This window comes from Pelodiscus sinensis, chromosome 3 (assembly GCF_052426305.1).
Source record: "Pelodiscus sinensis isolate ZL-2025 chromosome 3, ASM5242630v1, whole genome shotgun sequence".
NCBI lineage: Eukaryota > Metazoa > Chordata > Testudines > Trionychidae > Pelodiscus > Pelodiscus sinensis.
Genome location: NC_143054.1, coordinates 155,312,895 through 155,328,905, shown reverse-complemented (window position 1 = coordinate 155,328,905; position 16,011 = coordinate 155,312,895). Strand labels below are relative to the sequence as shown.

Genomic DNA, 16,011 nt, shown 5'->3' with positions numbered 1-16,011 from the left:
TGTAGTATGAATGCTATATATAGTTGTAAATCAGCATGTTTTAATGGTTATCCACCTTTAGAAAAGTAACTAAAAAAATACAAACCCAAAATAACTAAAACTGATTATTTTAATTCACATTTCCTGCTTGATGATTTAAGCCATGATTAAAATGGTCGATTTTAAAATCAATCCTTGCTGGCCTGTACAAATTTATTTTTTTGTTCAAGTTTAAAACTTCTTGAGAGGTCATGCACATGATAACTACCTGGAAAATATGAAGGATCTGTGAAGTGTGAGCATTCTGTGTCACTCTTTTTCATGTACTGTTTTGTAAAGGACCAATTTATAACCCCTAAACTAATTAATAGATTCACTTTTCAATTTTCAAAATACATTGCATGTTCAAAGAGGTAAGTGCTGCACTTTTAGGGATGACATGGCATATCTTCAAATATAGCAAAAGATTTGAATCCTGGCTTGGATTTCTGTTTTGCACACACTCTTAAATGGTATCTAACTGACATTTAGATGATTCATAAGTGAGAGAGTAATGACCCTGTTTGTTTTATCTAATGGTTTCTAGGCTTAAATATTTGTATTACAGAAAACATTTGCAAAACTTAAAAATGATTTAAAAAATATAATTGCTCTCTAGTTTGGTTTGAAGATGTAGGATTTTAATATTTTTATGCAATTGTAGGCCAGTCACAACATTCTGCAATATTTTGGACTTAAAAGAATAACTCAGTAAATCCAAATCACTGAAGTAACTTTAAGATTTTAACCATAGGTATTGCAGATTCTTGACCTGTATGCTCGGGTGTATGAGGACCTCCTGGCAATACCTGTTGTGAAAGGAAGAAAAACTGAAAAAGAGAAGTTTGCAGGTGGAGACTATACAACCACTGTGGAAGCATTTGTATCTGCCAGTGGAAGAGCTATCCAGGTATATATGTATTGTGTTTTTTTCACTATTTCTGAAAGCAAAGAATGTTACTACCATTCTTAGCAGTCTGTATAAATGTCTGTTGAACAGAGACTTTTGTGTGTGTGTTTCAGGGAGCAACATCGCACCATTTGGGGCAGAATTTTTCAAAAATGTTTGAGATTGTGTTTGAAGATCCCAAGATACCAGGAGAAAAACAGTTTGCATATCAAAACTCCTGGGGCATTTCAACTCGGACCATTGGTGTAATGACATTGATCCATGGCGATAATATGGGCTTGGTTCTACCACCTAGGGTAGCTTGTGTTCAGGTGTGTAAAACAATTGGTTCACGTGGCATAACTTGACCATAGTCAAATTACCTCACACTTTTTTTTCCTTTTCCTGTTTTGCACTAGGATTAAATGAATATTTCCTCTTGGGTGCTTGATGAAGGAAAAACATTTTAATATAGGGGTACTGAAAATAATGCTTGCTTGTAGAGCATTTTGTATATAGTCAGTGAGAATTCTCAAGTTGGTTCTTATTGAATTATATCACCTGCGACAGACAAACTATATCCTCCAAATGTCCTATCTATCCAAAATTAGATTTTGTAATACTTGGCGAAAATTTTCTTAAATGAGGTTTTGAAAGACATTAACTGGATTTAGTACTACCACACTTTTTCCCTTAAACTTTTCACATCCTTAAACTCAACACTTTTAGGTTTCTTCTTCGAGTGGTTGCTCATGTCCATTCGAAGTAGGTGTGCGCACCACGTGCACCACGTCTTCCGGAGCATTTTCCCTAGCGGTACCCGTAGCACCAGCAGGGCGCCCCCTGGAGTGTACTCCTGCCGGTGCTGCCCCACCTCAGTTCCTTCTTACCGCCGTGTCGGTCGTTGGAGCGTCTCTCTTTATAGTTGTTAGGCTTAGATAGTTAATGGTTCCCGTTTCTCACATTGTAAATAGTTGTGTAGTTAGTTAGGTTTTTTGTTCCTTCCCCCCTTGGGGGTAAGGAATGCCAGGGCCGCAAGGCTTCAAGGCATGCGCTGACTGCGGGAAGTTTATGCCCGGGGCGACCCACACGACAGCTGCCTTAAGTGTCTGGGTGAGGCTCATTTGGCAATTGCCTGCAAAATCAGCAAGTCTTTCAAGCCTCGTATGAGGAAAGAAAGAGTTTCCTGCTTGAAGCTTCTCCTCATGGAGACGGCGCTTCAACCGGCACCGCTGGACCAGCCTGTGGTGCACAGTGCACTGGCCTCCACGCACGAGGTCACACACCGGCACCGGGCATCAACGTCAAGATCCCGGCACCGGTCTCACTCTCCACCATCTAAGAAGGTGAAGAAGTCCCGGGGCAGGTCTCCATCTAAGAAGTCAACGTCGGCTGGACACTGCACTGGCAGTTCATTGGTGCGTGTTTCCCCTCCGGTGCACCGTCAGCACTGAGGGGGTCTAGTGAGCCCTGGTCGCCTGCCCTCTCATCGCCCGTCTACACTGGACACCTTTGAAGCGGCGCAAGACCTAATAAGTCTTACAACCTCCCCGCCATCGTCGGTTGCCTCGGACGGGTTGAGGTCGCCCCTGGTGCAAGCTCGGAGGGCACCGCCGTCGCCCATGCATGGCCAGGGTCGGCATGCTACAGTGGCTTATGCTTCGGGACCAACCCCGGTGGGGTCGGCTCCCACTACTACTACGGCACCCTTCACGACACCGAATCGTCATTCTCAGGAAATGTCGAGCCATGGCAGGTCGTTGCTCTCCAAGTTGCCAGAGCATCACTTGGCCGTACCGGTGCCACGCCCCCATGGCCATGTGGCCTTCCAGGAGTCTGCATCAGTCTCCGTGCTGTCATCGGCACCGGCATCGACCCAGTGGTCTACCCCGGTACCGGGCCTAGGCACCCCGGTACCGTCTGTCGGGCACGAGCCTGAGCACCTTGGTGCCGTACCTGCTGGCCACACAATCGGCACCGGGCCTGAGCACCCCAGTGCTGCAGCTTCAGTCAGCGCAGCCGGCACCGGGCCTAGGCACCCCGGTGCCGCAACTCCAGGCATCGCAACCGACACCGAGCCTGAGCACTTCGGTGCCGCAGTTACTGGCGATGCACTCGGCACCGGGCCTAGGCACCCCGGTGCCACAAACGGTGCAGTCGGCACCGAGCCTGAGCACCTCGGTGCCACAAATAACGTCGCAAACGGCACCAGGCTTGGGTACCCCCGTGCTGCAGTTTGATGGGGCAGCCGGCACCGGGCCTGGGCACCTTGGCGCCACACTTGACTGCTTCAGCGGAGTTCGCTGCATCGGGTCTGGGTCTCCCGGTGCCACAGTTATCAGCGGCCCTTAAGGCACCGGGCATGGGTCCCCCAGTACCTCAGACGGCACGTCCTCGCCACGCCCACGCGGGCAAGCCGGAGTCGATGGCCAAGTTTGCACCGCAGTCCTCGTCGGCCCCCCTCCCCCCCCTTGGCCTGAGTCCGATGACTCCTCGGATTCGGATGCGGTGTCAGTGCGGTCAGGGTCTTCGGGAGCTTCCTCGACCCACAGGTCCAGGTCCAGATCCAGGCACCGGAGGGACCACAACCAGCAGATGTGGCCCCCTCATCTGCAGTGGCCCTTTTGGACTCCCTGAGCCTATCATCAGTGGTAGGGACAACCACCACTATCTATGGGGTCGGAGGCTATGGGGCACCGTTCCCACCCCTCTGCGTCCCTATCTAGGGTGCCCTCCTCCCCCCTTTTAGTGCCGCAACAAGATCCTGTGGCACCACAGCCACTGGTACCGGAGACAGGCCCTCCGGAAGCTCAAACCGTCCAACCGGCTCCGCAGTTGGTCACGACCGCTCCCCTGTTGATTCAGGAGTCGTCATCGTCATCCTCCCCCGATGAGGCACTGGCAGACCAGCGCCCGGGCTACCATCAATGGGTGCCAGAGCACATCAGGACCTCCTGCGGCACATGGCTTCCTACCTGGCTGTCCCGGTTGAGCCCATAATTGAGGATACTGATCCAATGGTAGACATCCTCACTGAGGACACCCCTGCGCGCTTCGCTCCACCGCTCAATAAAATGATTTCAAAAATTACTAATGCCCTGTGGCAAACGCCAGCAACTCTGACTCTTACCCAAAAAGGGGTAGAAAGGCGTTATTTCGTCCCGCAGTCGGGTCACGAATTTCTTTACTCCCAGCCCATCCCGGGATCATCGGTCGTACAGGCTGTGGCCCAAAAAGAAAGGCTTCCCCAGCCCAGGCCTTTGCCGAAGGCAAGGGAGCCTAAGAAGCTGGACCTATTGGGCCACAAGGTCTATGCTATGGGTGCTCTGCAGCTCCGTATCGCAAACCAACAGGCGATGCTGAGCAGGTATGCTTTCAACATCTGGCAGGCGGTCGAAAAATTTAGGGACCGACTCCCGATGGAGGACCGCCAGGAGTTTGCAGCTATGGCTTCCGAGGGTAAAGTCATTACTCAAACTGTCCTCCAAGCGGCTTTGGACACCGTGGACTCGGCAGCCCACACCATGGCGATGGGTGTCGTTATGCGCCGTGGAGCGTGGCTCCACGTCTCGGGGATTCCCTCGGACGTACAGCATACCATACAGGACTTGCCCTTTGAAGGGAAGGCCTTGTTTTCGGAGCACACAGACTCCAGGCTCCATACCCTAAAGGACACTAGGTCAACTTTGAAGTCCTTAGGCATACATATGCCAGCCACGCAGCGGCGACAACTGCCGTATAGGCAGCAGGGTAGAGCGCAGCCCCAGGTCCCCTGTGGGGATTTCTGGAGGCGCCGCTCCCGGGCCTCCGGTGGAGGTGCCGGGGCGGCAGCACGCCCTCAAGGGCCTAGGGATTGACGTCGTCGCCCCAGGTCAGATTCCCAGAGGGCAGGCCCCCACGGCCCTTCCAATCAGGGCAAGCCTCAATTTTGACAGGGTGTTCGAGAGTCCCGTACCAGTCAGCCACCCTGGCCCCCCGTTTGGGGCCCGGCTTTCCCGTTTTGCCCAGGCATGGGCCCGAATAACATAGAATGCATGGGTCCTGAACATTGTACGTACGGGCTATTCTATCCCGTTCCTGGGCCCACCGCCTTCAAAACCCCCTACCCTGTCCCTAATAAGGGACACCCCTCACGAACACATCCTATTTCAAGAAGTGGGGGCACTCCTCGAAAAAGGAGCAATAGAAAGGGTTCCCCCGCATCTGCGGGGCAAGGGGTTTTACTCCCGTTATTTTGTTGTCCCAAAACCAAAAGGGGGAGTTCGGCCTATCCTGGACCTCCGATACTTAGACAAGGCGGTGGTAAAATACAAGTTCAGAATGGTGACTTTAGCCTCAGTCATCCCAGTGCTACAAATGGGCGACTGGTACGCGACTCTCGATCTAAGGGACGCCTACCTCCATGTGGCTATCAGGCCCGGTCACAGGAGGTTCCTCTGGTTTATGGTGGGCCGTTATCATTTTCAGTTCACGGTACTCCCCTTTGGGTTATGTACTGCACCAAGGGTATTCACAAAATGTATGGCTGTGGTTGCCGCCTTTCTGTGCAATCGAGGGGTACACGTCTTCCCGTACCTCGACGATTGGTTAATCCGAGGTCGCTTGTACGAGCAGGTAGAAGCTCACGTATCACTCATAAGAGCTCTCTTCCTAAGGTTAGGGCTCATGATAAATGTCGAGAAGTCATCCCTGACCCCCTCCCAGAGCATAGAGTTTGTGGGAGCCCTCCTCGATGCGAAGGTGGCAAGAGCGTTCCTGCCCCACAGCAGGTTCCTCTCCATAGTGGAGCTGATTTCAGAACTAACCCGGTTCCCCATCACGACCCCTCGGGTCTGCTCCAGGCTCCTGGGACATATGGCGGCATGCACTTACACGGTGCGACATGCAAGGATGAGGATGAGACCTCTCCAGGCGTGGTTGGCGAAGGCTTTCTGCCAGTCCAAGGGTCTATGGGACTCCATAGTATCAGTGCCCCCGGACATTCTGGACTCCCTACTCTGGTGGACCCAGGAATCCATGGTGCGCAGTGGGTTCCCTTCAACGCTCCTCCCCCCTCACTGACGCTAGTCACCGATGCGTCCGACCTGGGATGGGGTGCACACCTAGGGTGCCACAGAACTCAGGGCCTCTGGTCCCCTTCTGAACGGTCCCTGCACATCAACGTCCGGGAACTGTGGGTGGTGAGGAGGGACTGCGAAGCATTCCTACCGAGGCTGGGGTACTTATGCCCCGCCATGGCAGCGCCACTCCAGGGGGCGCCCCGCCGGTGCTACGGGTACCGCTAGGGAAAACGCTCCGGAAGACGTGGTGCACATGGCGCGCACACCTACTTCGAATGGACATGAGCAACACATCTCGAAGAACAACAGTTACTGGTAAGTAACCGTTCTTTTATATTCTTTTTGGTATGGTACGTTCCAGTAATTGGGAACAACTTTTTCCATTACTATATTTTTTTCTTTTTACTTGCATCATGTCACAGGTGGTGGTAATTCCTTGTGGCATCACAAATACACTTTCTGAAGTGGACAAAGAGGCACTGATGAAGAAATGTAATGAATATCTTAAAAGGCTGCTCCAAGTCAATGTCCGTGCGCGTGCTGACTTAAGAGACAACTACTCACCTGGTTGGAAGTTCAATCACTGGGAGCTTAAGGTAAGTCTTTTCAGTGCACCTTAATGTACGTTCACGTGGACTATTTTGTAGTCTCTACAGGTCATTATTTTCTCTCTAGTCTAGTAAAAATAGTCAGTTGTTGATTTAGCATGAATTGATATAACTATTGGTGACGTGTGTTTTGAAATTTCATAAAAGCTTAATTGAAGAAAAAAGGCAGTTCTAAGACAGCAGATTCTCATCTAGAAAAAATAACTACCTTGGACAAGAGATGTCTTCAATTTTAGAACACATTTATGTGTTTAGCACAGTTTCTAAATAAATATTTTACGTCCAAGAGATGTGCAAAAGATTGGGCAGCTTTTCCATTGAACTCTCTGTAGGTAGCCATGTATTATTTACATGTATAGTGTCATCTGGAAAGAATCATCCAAACCAAAGAAAACTATTTCTGTTTCAAACACCATCAGAGGAATATAAAATTGGTATAATTCAAGATAATAAAAACTAGGCAGTAGAAATTACAAAGGTATAACTGAGAATTAATAGTTTTAGGCTTGCCCCAATCCTGAATGTTTCAAGTAGTAAGGCAGCAAAACAATTATCTGATTAATCATCTGAGTGAGACAAAGAGAAATAAAAATTGTGTAACGTGAATCCATACGGAAAAAAGCATCTTAGTAGATGAAACTGTACTCTTTTCAAAAGATCTGACTAGTTCTGCAGTTTTCATTAACTAAGTATTGCATTATTTTTGCTTATAGGGTGTTCCTATTAGGCTTGAAGTGGGACCACGCGATATGAAGAACTGTCAGTTTGTAGCTGTCAGAAGAGACACAGGAGAGAAGATGACATTTGCTGAACACGAGGCAGAGGATAAACTGACACACATTTTGGAGGAAATCCATGCTAACCTTTACAATAGGTTAGTCTAAAAGGAATAAATCATATGGCATCTGAGACAGATGCAACTTAATTTAACTGTAGAAGAGATTTTTTTCTCAATTAGATTTACCTATGGAGGAAAGTCAACCCTAACCATAGACAAGTCTTCTCTGTGCTATTTCATTTTTCAGTCTGAGAAGCTCATTCTGAGTCAGTCACAAAAACTTTCCCAAATGTTCTGTGAAATGGGTGGTCAACATATGAAAATTCATGCAAGTTCAGATCTTCAAGTTATGATTAATCCAGTATTCATATGGTACTGACATCTAAACATAAGCCTCCAATATTTTTCTGATGTGGGGCGCTATGCACGGGTGTAGTACTGGAAGGTTTTTAGAATCTCTTAATCGCAGAATTTTATGATGATGTTGGTGCTTACGTGTAGCTCTATGATAACATTTTCAAAAGCATCCAGTTCCCCTTTCAAAAGACTGATAGGCACCTACATCCTGTTGAATTTCACTTTGGAACGTGTTGCTATTCACTCGTTTGGAAATCTTATTGTAGCTATTATGTATGGCAAATCTGTGCAACAAGGTGATACATACGAATACAATTTTCATATTTTTGAGGCCTGGGTATGTGAGAGGTACAGAGTTGTAAACCTGGTAAAGGCAGGTGTGGTTTTCCAATTCAAAGACATTATAAGGTCATATTTGATATAAACCTGTCTATCTTTGGAGTATCAATTGACTAAGAAATTTAAATGTCACGAAACTATCTAACCAAAAGAGGTAAATGAGATTTGATTACTACTATAGTTAGGTTTAGCTTTCATGCATTATTACAGTACCCTCCCCTCAATTACAGCTGTCTTAACAAGGAAATCAACTTAATGGGGCATCTCTGAGATGACCCGGTGGTTGTGATTAGCTTTTCTGTGACTTCATCTCTTACCAGTTCCACTAGAGTTTTTAGTCCCTCCATATCAAGATACAAGACTGTACATTTTCAAGTACATAAAAGGTTGTTACAAGGAGGAGGGAGAAAAATTGTTCTTAATCTCTGAGGTTAGGACAAGAAGCAATGGGCTTACATTTCAGCAAGGTAGGTTTAGGCTGGACATAAGGAAAAACTTACTGTCTGGTTACATAAGCACTGGAATAAATTGCCTAGGGAGGTTGTAGAATCTCCATCATTTGTCTGTTTTGCTCTTTGAAAAATCTTCAAATGCCTGTCAGGGACGGTCTTGATAAAATTTAGTCCTTCGTGAGTGCAGGGAACTGTACTAGATAACCTTTTGAGGTCCCTTGCAGGCCTATGATTCTGTGGTATGTTTCCTTGCCTGTTGGCTAATATTTTGTTTTTTCCACACCAGCTGTCCAGGCTGAGCATATTTCAGCTGTCCTTGCTGTACTCACTGAGATGGTAACCTCAGTCCTGTTGCAATACAAATAGTAGTACTATCTTCCAACCAATCTGGGCATGTCTAATAATGTGATGGTATTGCAGCAACCTGTAAATAAAGGTATCTTTAATTCATCAGAATGTCTTCTGTTGAGAACAAAAGTCATGATTAGGAAGATTCTACCATCTTTGTGCTTTTTCTTTTCTAATTTGGTGTTCTATGACTTGGCACAGTTGGTTCTCTTGGTAACTTGGTAACACACATGTCTATCTTCACTTCTTTTCTTGTCTTAGAGCTTTTGAAGACCTAAAAAATTCTATGGTGGTGGCCAATACTATGGAAGACTTTCAAAAAGAACTTGAGTCAGGAAAGGTAAGGAGATACTTACACAGATGTTAGTACATTCAGTCTTTAAACATTGTTAAAACATTTTCCTATCCATTATTGGCCTGCTAGGGAGTAGATGCATTCACAGCCAAATAAATGCATTTACTATTTGAATCAAACTTGTTTTCACATGCGAAACTTTACACTTAGAAGTTGGCAACAAACTAACTTTCTCAAATACAGCAGTAATTGGTTACCATCTCCTCTACTAAAGCACAGTTTTGGTATCATTTTCTACAGTATTAATATTAAAAACATTATAGTCAGGCATGAGAGGTGACAAGACCACTGAAGGCAACTTTACATACCTGTTATCAAACTGCAACATTTATTTTAAATGAGTGTTCTGCTTTTTCAGCAGGAAATGACTGTAGCAGATCTTAATACAAATATATTTTATTCACATTAAGATAAGATGCTATAATTATTCCACTACAAATAGTAAAATAAATTCAGAAATAATTACATTCTGAGTCCAAAGTACTTACCACTTATGTCAAAGAGAACTGGCTGTTCTGACTTCCTCAAACTATTGAGTGCTTTGACTGGTGCTGGGCATCAAGAAGTTAAGATCGGTAATGTAATAAGACTGAGTTATATTACATTCTCAGGTAAGAGCATTAGCAAATTTATGAAAAAAAATTGATGGAGCAAGTGACATCTAGAGGAGAGATTAAGACTCTGTTTTTAATGTTTTTAATGTTTAAGAAATCTTTTTTGTTCTTCCTCTGAGGTGGATCTTGAACTGCCATTGATTGATTTAAGGAGATCCCACTCTTGAAGTTTTCTATTACTCAGATCCCGCAGCATGTGAAATCATTTGAATAAATGTTCTTGTCATTTAGTTAATGACTAAGAATCCCTATTGATACAAGACTGTTAACTGAGAAATCTCTATATATATTGAAAAAAAGGTTTTCCCAACATGTGACAGAATGACATCATCAGGCTCTCCAGCCGCAAAAGCGGCCAGAGGGGGTTGGCAAGCGTAGCAAGCAGGGGCCACAGCACCCTACTAATATAAAAGAAAAAATATTTAAAAAGTGGAGTGCCAAGTTGGCTCTACTTCTTAATGCCCACTCTCTTGCTGAACCTGTCCTTTCAGGGTTAGGTAGGTACTGGGCCAGTGGGATTTATATTAAATAGAAAAGAAAAAACTTACTCGTGTGTTACTGCCATCCACCCTTCCTATTTATTCTGTTTTCCTGTAATTTGTCATACACGCTTATTTGCACATTGTCTTAAATTAGATTGTACATTCTTCATAGAGGAGACTGATTCTGTCTATGCAGCAAATAGGGACATGACCTTGACTGAGAGATGTTTTTTCACAAAATAATGGTGTTTTTTAAAAAATCTGATTTTGCCATCACTTCAGAAGCTAAATATAGGTCAGGTTATTTTGGATGATAGATTTGTGTTCAGCCTCCTGATTTTGAAGTAACATTTCACATATGCAAATCCTTTCCAAAACCCGCTTACATTTCACTTATGCAAAACCTACCTGATGCTAGTTATAATAGCCTTTTTGTATTTGTCCCACAAATATTCATAATGATTTTGCTATATATTGATGCAATATCAATTTTTGCTTTTAAAAATGTCCATCTCCCCCAGTGCCTATAGGATAAAGGAGAAAGATGAAAAAACGGGCTAAACTCAGGCAATTGATGACAGAGACTGTAGTGTAGTCATAGCCTTAGTTACAAAATAAGCTCAGGAAAAAAAGGTGCAAAAAATAAAAATGCAGTTTAAATCAAATACATAAAATATAGCTGTATTATAAGCAAATTGTCATTGATTAAGGGTTCTCTAGGATCTCCTTGCATTTACTTCCACCTCAGAGCCTCAAATCACAATGACTTCTATGAAGATATCTGGGCAGAGAGCACTGTGAGAAATGACTAACCTAGCAAGTTCTGCAGCTGGGCTAGTACTTAGTCATAAATTTCAAATTTGTAAATAAAACATTATAAAGTAGTTGTACTTTGATATGGAAAATAAACAGTGTAGTGAAAGTTTATTTGGAAAAGAGAATGTTCCATCTCTGAAGTTATAATCTGTGTAACTAGATCTAAAGAATAAAAGTTTGAGGCACTTCATCTCATGAATGTTTGTGTCCATTTGTGTATACAATTGTACAAAGCAAGTAATACAAATATGAAAGTAATACGTTTTAATGGGAGGCCTCTTCTTATAATCTCTTAATTAAGACCTTGCTATGTTGCATTGACCATACAAGATTTCCCAAGCTAATTTCCCATATGCCATGCCTACCTGTGTTTGGGATGTTTATTCCTTTTAGATTATAAAATCTTTGAGATGTGGATTTCTTTGCTTGTGTGCCCTAATAAATAATAATTACATAGGAAATTTAATGAAGATGCATGAATGATCTTCAACAGCACTTAAACAAAACTCATATTTAGCAAGCTACAAAAATTAACACAAGCACAGAATAGTAGGCACTAGCATTAGACATCTACTAGTCCCTCCTCCAAGAGCTTTTAGACTGCAGGTAAACTATTCTGCTTTATCAAAAGTCAGACTTTCAGACGAACTTTCTACTTTCCAGCTCTCCCTTAGGCATGATTGTGCAGCCAGATTTTGTTCCACTTCAACTATTCCCGCTGAGCTACACTGAAAATTATTCCTGTTGTAGGTGCTGAATATTGTCAGAAATCTGGTTTTAAAGTCTAAGGTGTTAGATGTATAATGGTAGGGTTTGGGGGTGTCTCAAAGTAAAAGAATAGAATGTGTTACACTATATATATTTTGCCTTTTTTTTTTTTTTTTTTTTTTAAGATTGTGCAAATTCCTTTTTGTGGAGAAATGGAGTGCGAGGACTGGATTAAGAAAACTACTGCCAGGTAACTGTGTTACTGTCGAATTGAAGAGCACTTGCCCAGTTTGAAAGTTAAATGTATTTGAGTATAAAACAACATGAAAGTAATGTTTCCTTAGAGCAATAAGAGTCAGACATCAGAGGTTCAGGAGACAAATTACTGATTGGCTTTACCCAAAAGAGCCACAGTAATATGAATTCATGGTTTCATTTACTGTATTACTAGATTAGCAGATATACCTGGCATGGCCCAGGTCCTTCAGGGCAGGAGGCTGGCGGTGGGGGGTGCAGTACTTAGGGCCCCTTGGGAGTGCAGGAGGCTAGGGGTATGCAAGAGTGAGGGGTGGAGGAAGGGCTCAGGATGGGAGGTACCATTCAGCACAGGCCTTTTCTCTTCCTGCCATGGCCACTAGGGGCTCTTTTCTCTCTCTCTCCTCTTGCACCTCCCCTCCCAGTGCTGAGCCAGTGCCTGGGAGGGGGGAAAATGTTTGGGGCATGGTGGGCTACTTGGTATGCTGGCAGGCAAGATGGTGAAGCACCAGCCCTGCTGGCTACTCCCTTGGTGACACAGCTGCCCCAGTGGACACAAGGCTGGATAGCTCTCCCCTGTGCCCCTCTGTCCCAAGTGGACACTCTCATATTGTATCTATCTTGCTTTAAGTTAGGAGAAGCTGCCTACCAAATTTGGTGGTGCTAGCTCTTATCGTTTAGGAGGGGTTCTAGAACAAAGGGAGTCACACTCAAAATATTTATACACACACACGGCACGACAAACAATACAATCTACTCGCCCATGGCGAGTAGATTTCAGCCGCACACCCTGTTCACACGCGACATGTGCAATGCGGCTCTTGCGCATGCGCAGTACAGGGCTGGCAAGCGATTTTCACCGCCATTTGTCAAGCCGTGTGTGTGTGTGTGTGTGTGTGTGTGTGTGTGTGTGTGTGTGTGTATCCGTGTATCCCACACAATATGACAAACATTTAGTGATTATTCTCACAGAAAAATGACTGACCAAGTATTGTTGTATGAACTCTTAATTGGTTAGAAAGTAAGAATGACTATACTGGGTCAGACCAGAGATCCACCTAACCCAGTGTCCTGTCCTTTGGTAGTAGCCAACACCCGGTGCTTCAGAGGGAATGAACAAAACAGGTAATCATCAGGTGATCCATCCCCTCTTGCCCATACCTAGCTTCTGGCAAACAGAGCCACTTGAGACTTGCAAGCCTCAGTCTGAATCTCATTTTTTCAGAGACCCTCTGCATAGGATTCTCACTCTTAAGTAGCAGGGCGCTACTTCCTTAGCCACAGAGCTTCTAGCCTAATGAAGTACTCATTGTGCATGAGATTTCTTTTTTGTAAATCCCTTGGGATTCATGAATATTAAATTTGTTTCTATTTCAGGGATCAAGACCTTGAGCCTGGTGCCCCATCTATGGGAGCAAAAAGTCTCTGCATCCCCTTCAAGCCTCTCTGCGAGCTGCAGCATGGAGCAGAATGTGTCTGCGGCAACAACCCTGCCAAGTTCTACACCCTCTTCGGTCGTAGTTACTAAATTACGAGTAAAAGCACCTTGTTCCTTATCTTTGAGCTCAACTTTTTTTAACAAGACTGAAATCTCCCCCCAGAACTTATCAGTTTCGACACTTTTTAAATAAATCAGAAAAACAAAGCCATAAGAAAGCATATCCCCTCCCCCCCCAGTTGTCAGTCTTAGACTAGCAGTAATGCACAGACTTTTCTGTAAACATCTCTAATAATAAATATGTATTGTGAGCTATAATATGGTGTTCTGTTTGTGTTTGGTGAAAGATTTGGGTTTTCTTTGCTTGCTTTCTCCTTGTTTGTGTGTGGGAGGAGGAATGTTCTCTTATATACAAATCATAGTTTTTTTGTGGGAAAACCTAAAGTGTTGTAGATGATGTAACTAAACCAAGGTAATGATTAAACTATTCTGCACCAAGTGTTGGCACATATTAAAAGTGATATAGAAATAACTGGGAGCTAGGAATTCTAAACTATGGGTTACCATTAACTTACCAGGTGTCTGGCTTTGAACAAGATGCTTAATTACTGTTCCTCAGTCAAACTAGAGATGATGTTTACTTGTCTCATTGGGATTGCAGGGGCTAATGAATGTTAACCCTTGCAAAGTGCTTTAAAAATGCAATGGTAGGGTGATAATTGCATTATTTTGTTATTTTAATATTTTGGCCAGTTTTTCAAATAACCTGTTTTTACCTCCATTCCTCTCTCCAAAATAGAAGTCATTTGAAGCAGCGAGGGAGTAACATGGGTCAGAAAAGCACCAAAATCAGTGTAACAGGCTGAAGCCTCACCTCTGTAGCATGTTGCTGTGGGGATCATAAAGACCCCTTCTCTGGTCTTACAGAGGAATGGAAGGAGCCAGCAAGATACTCCTGCTCTGACCAACTTCTGAGTGAAAATCAACTTGGCATTGACTGCTTCTCGCACCAGTTTCCCTTGCTCTGATTAAATCAGATTGGGGGGAGGAGGAGAATTAGCCACGGGTAACATGGCTCATGAGAAGCAGGTGTAGAAAGTGGCTAGAAGTGCAGTTCAGATGGCACAGATTCAGTGCATTTTTCTGGATCCTGGGCTTCCAAACTTAGCATCCTGCAGGGAGAATCAGCAAACTTAAACATGGAGTTTTGATCCTTAGATAAGCTTGTCTCCTGCATGTGTTTCCTGGATTGCACTTTGATTGAGGTTACATGGATCCAAAATGTAGTCTTTCCAGTCAGAGAGCCTGAGTGCTATACAGCAGCTTTTTTATGAGACACAAGCTATGCTTTTTTACTGTTAGTTTAACCTAGGATCCACTGCTGTTCCTTTCATGCTATTTCAAATAAGGGAAATATCTCTTTTGACTATATCTGACAAGTTCTAGCTCAAGAGAACTTGTGCTGATAAAATTCTGAAATCAAGCCCCATGGCTTTGTTTTTGGCAGAAGTGTAGCAATCAGACGGTGATGGCTTTTGCTGCTTCAGGCATCAGTGGGTTATGAATACTTAAACTTCAAAAAGGATTGTCCAGAAATATGTGCATACTGGAACTAATTGTCAAGGAAATAGAGTAATTGCAATGTCAGATCAAATCAGTGGTACATCTAGTGGTTTCAGGGCAAGGTGTATGTGGACAGTTATTGAATAATCTCAGAACAAAGCTTCCTAATTCCTATCAGTGGTTGTCTTCCTGCCTTAAAGTGTTTGCCTCGATCCCAATTCCAGAATCCATCCCCCTCTCTCTGTTTAGAAAAACCCACTCTTCTGCCATAACTGTGGGTGTTCTGTATTGAATCATTTTGAATTGACCTATGCAACAAATGATAGCTATGTTGTTCTTGCAGGAATCTACCATTAGACATTCTTTTAATTGCTATTCTGCCCAGAAGCTCTAATTGGGAAGCCCCCACTATTATACGTATGAACCTGGTGCCTGCCACATTATAAAGCTTTAATTATTTGTTTTAAAACTTGCCATTTGATTATGATACTGCACTCCCAACTAACTGGGCGTTTAAATCAAACTCAGAATACTACATTATACATCCATTAATGACTTGTCTGAGTAGCCCTATACCTGCTTTCAACTATTCTCTCCTCTGTGGTGGAGTTTAGAAGACAGACTGAGGTCCTGCCAGTTTTTTGCACAGCATGGAAATAAAGCACCTAAGAGCAGAATATAAAATTGAAATACATGATATTAATGGGGGAGAGCAGAAGATACTATTTTTTAAAATTTTTTAGAAAGGAAGAGGTTCAGGGATCACCTCAGACCACAATATATGACCGTACTTCCTGGCAAACAAAAACTATTCACAATGCATAGAATTTTTTGGCTGAGAATGAAAATAATTTTGAGTGGGGGGTGTGTGTGTGTGGGTGGTGGTTTTGTTGGTGGTGGTTTTTTGGGGGTTTTTTGTGCAACTGGATCA

At 44.0% G+C, this 16,011-nt stretch overlaps 1 protein-coding gene across 4 annotated transcripts in view; it reads left to right on the top strand.

Moving 5' to 3' along the window:
* EPRS1 (glutamyl-prolyl-tRNA synthetase 1) overlaps positions 1–13,835 on the top strand; it is a 66,089-nt gene extending 52,254 nt beyond the window's left edge. For all 4 annotated transcript variants that reach the window (XM_075925213.2, XM_075925214.2, XM_075925215.2 and 1 more), the window contains 7 exons: positions 773–928; positions 1,042–1,239; positions 6,390–6,563; positions 7,289–7,449; positions 9,111–9,189; positions 12,010–12,074; positions 13,457–13,835. In XM_075925213.2, the coding sequence (XP_075781328.2) occupies positions 773–928; positions 1,042–1,239; positions 6,390–6,563; positions 7,289–7,449; positions 9,111–9,189; positions 12,010–12,074; positions 13,457–13,607 (984 nt within the window). In that variant the 3' untranslated portion in view covers positions 13,608–13,835. The remainder of the gene's footprint in view (positions 1–772; positions 929–1,041; positions 1,240–6,389; positions 6,564–7,288; positions 7,450–9,110; positions 9,190–12,009; positions 12,075–13,456) is intronic.
* The last annotated feature ends 2,176 nt before the right edge of the window (positions 13,836–16,011 follow it).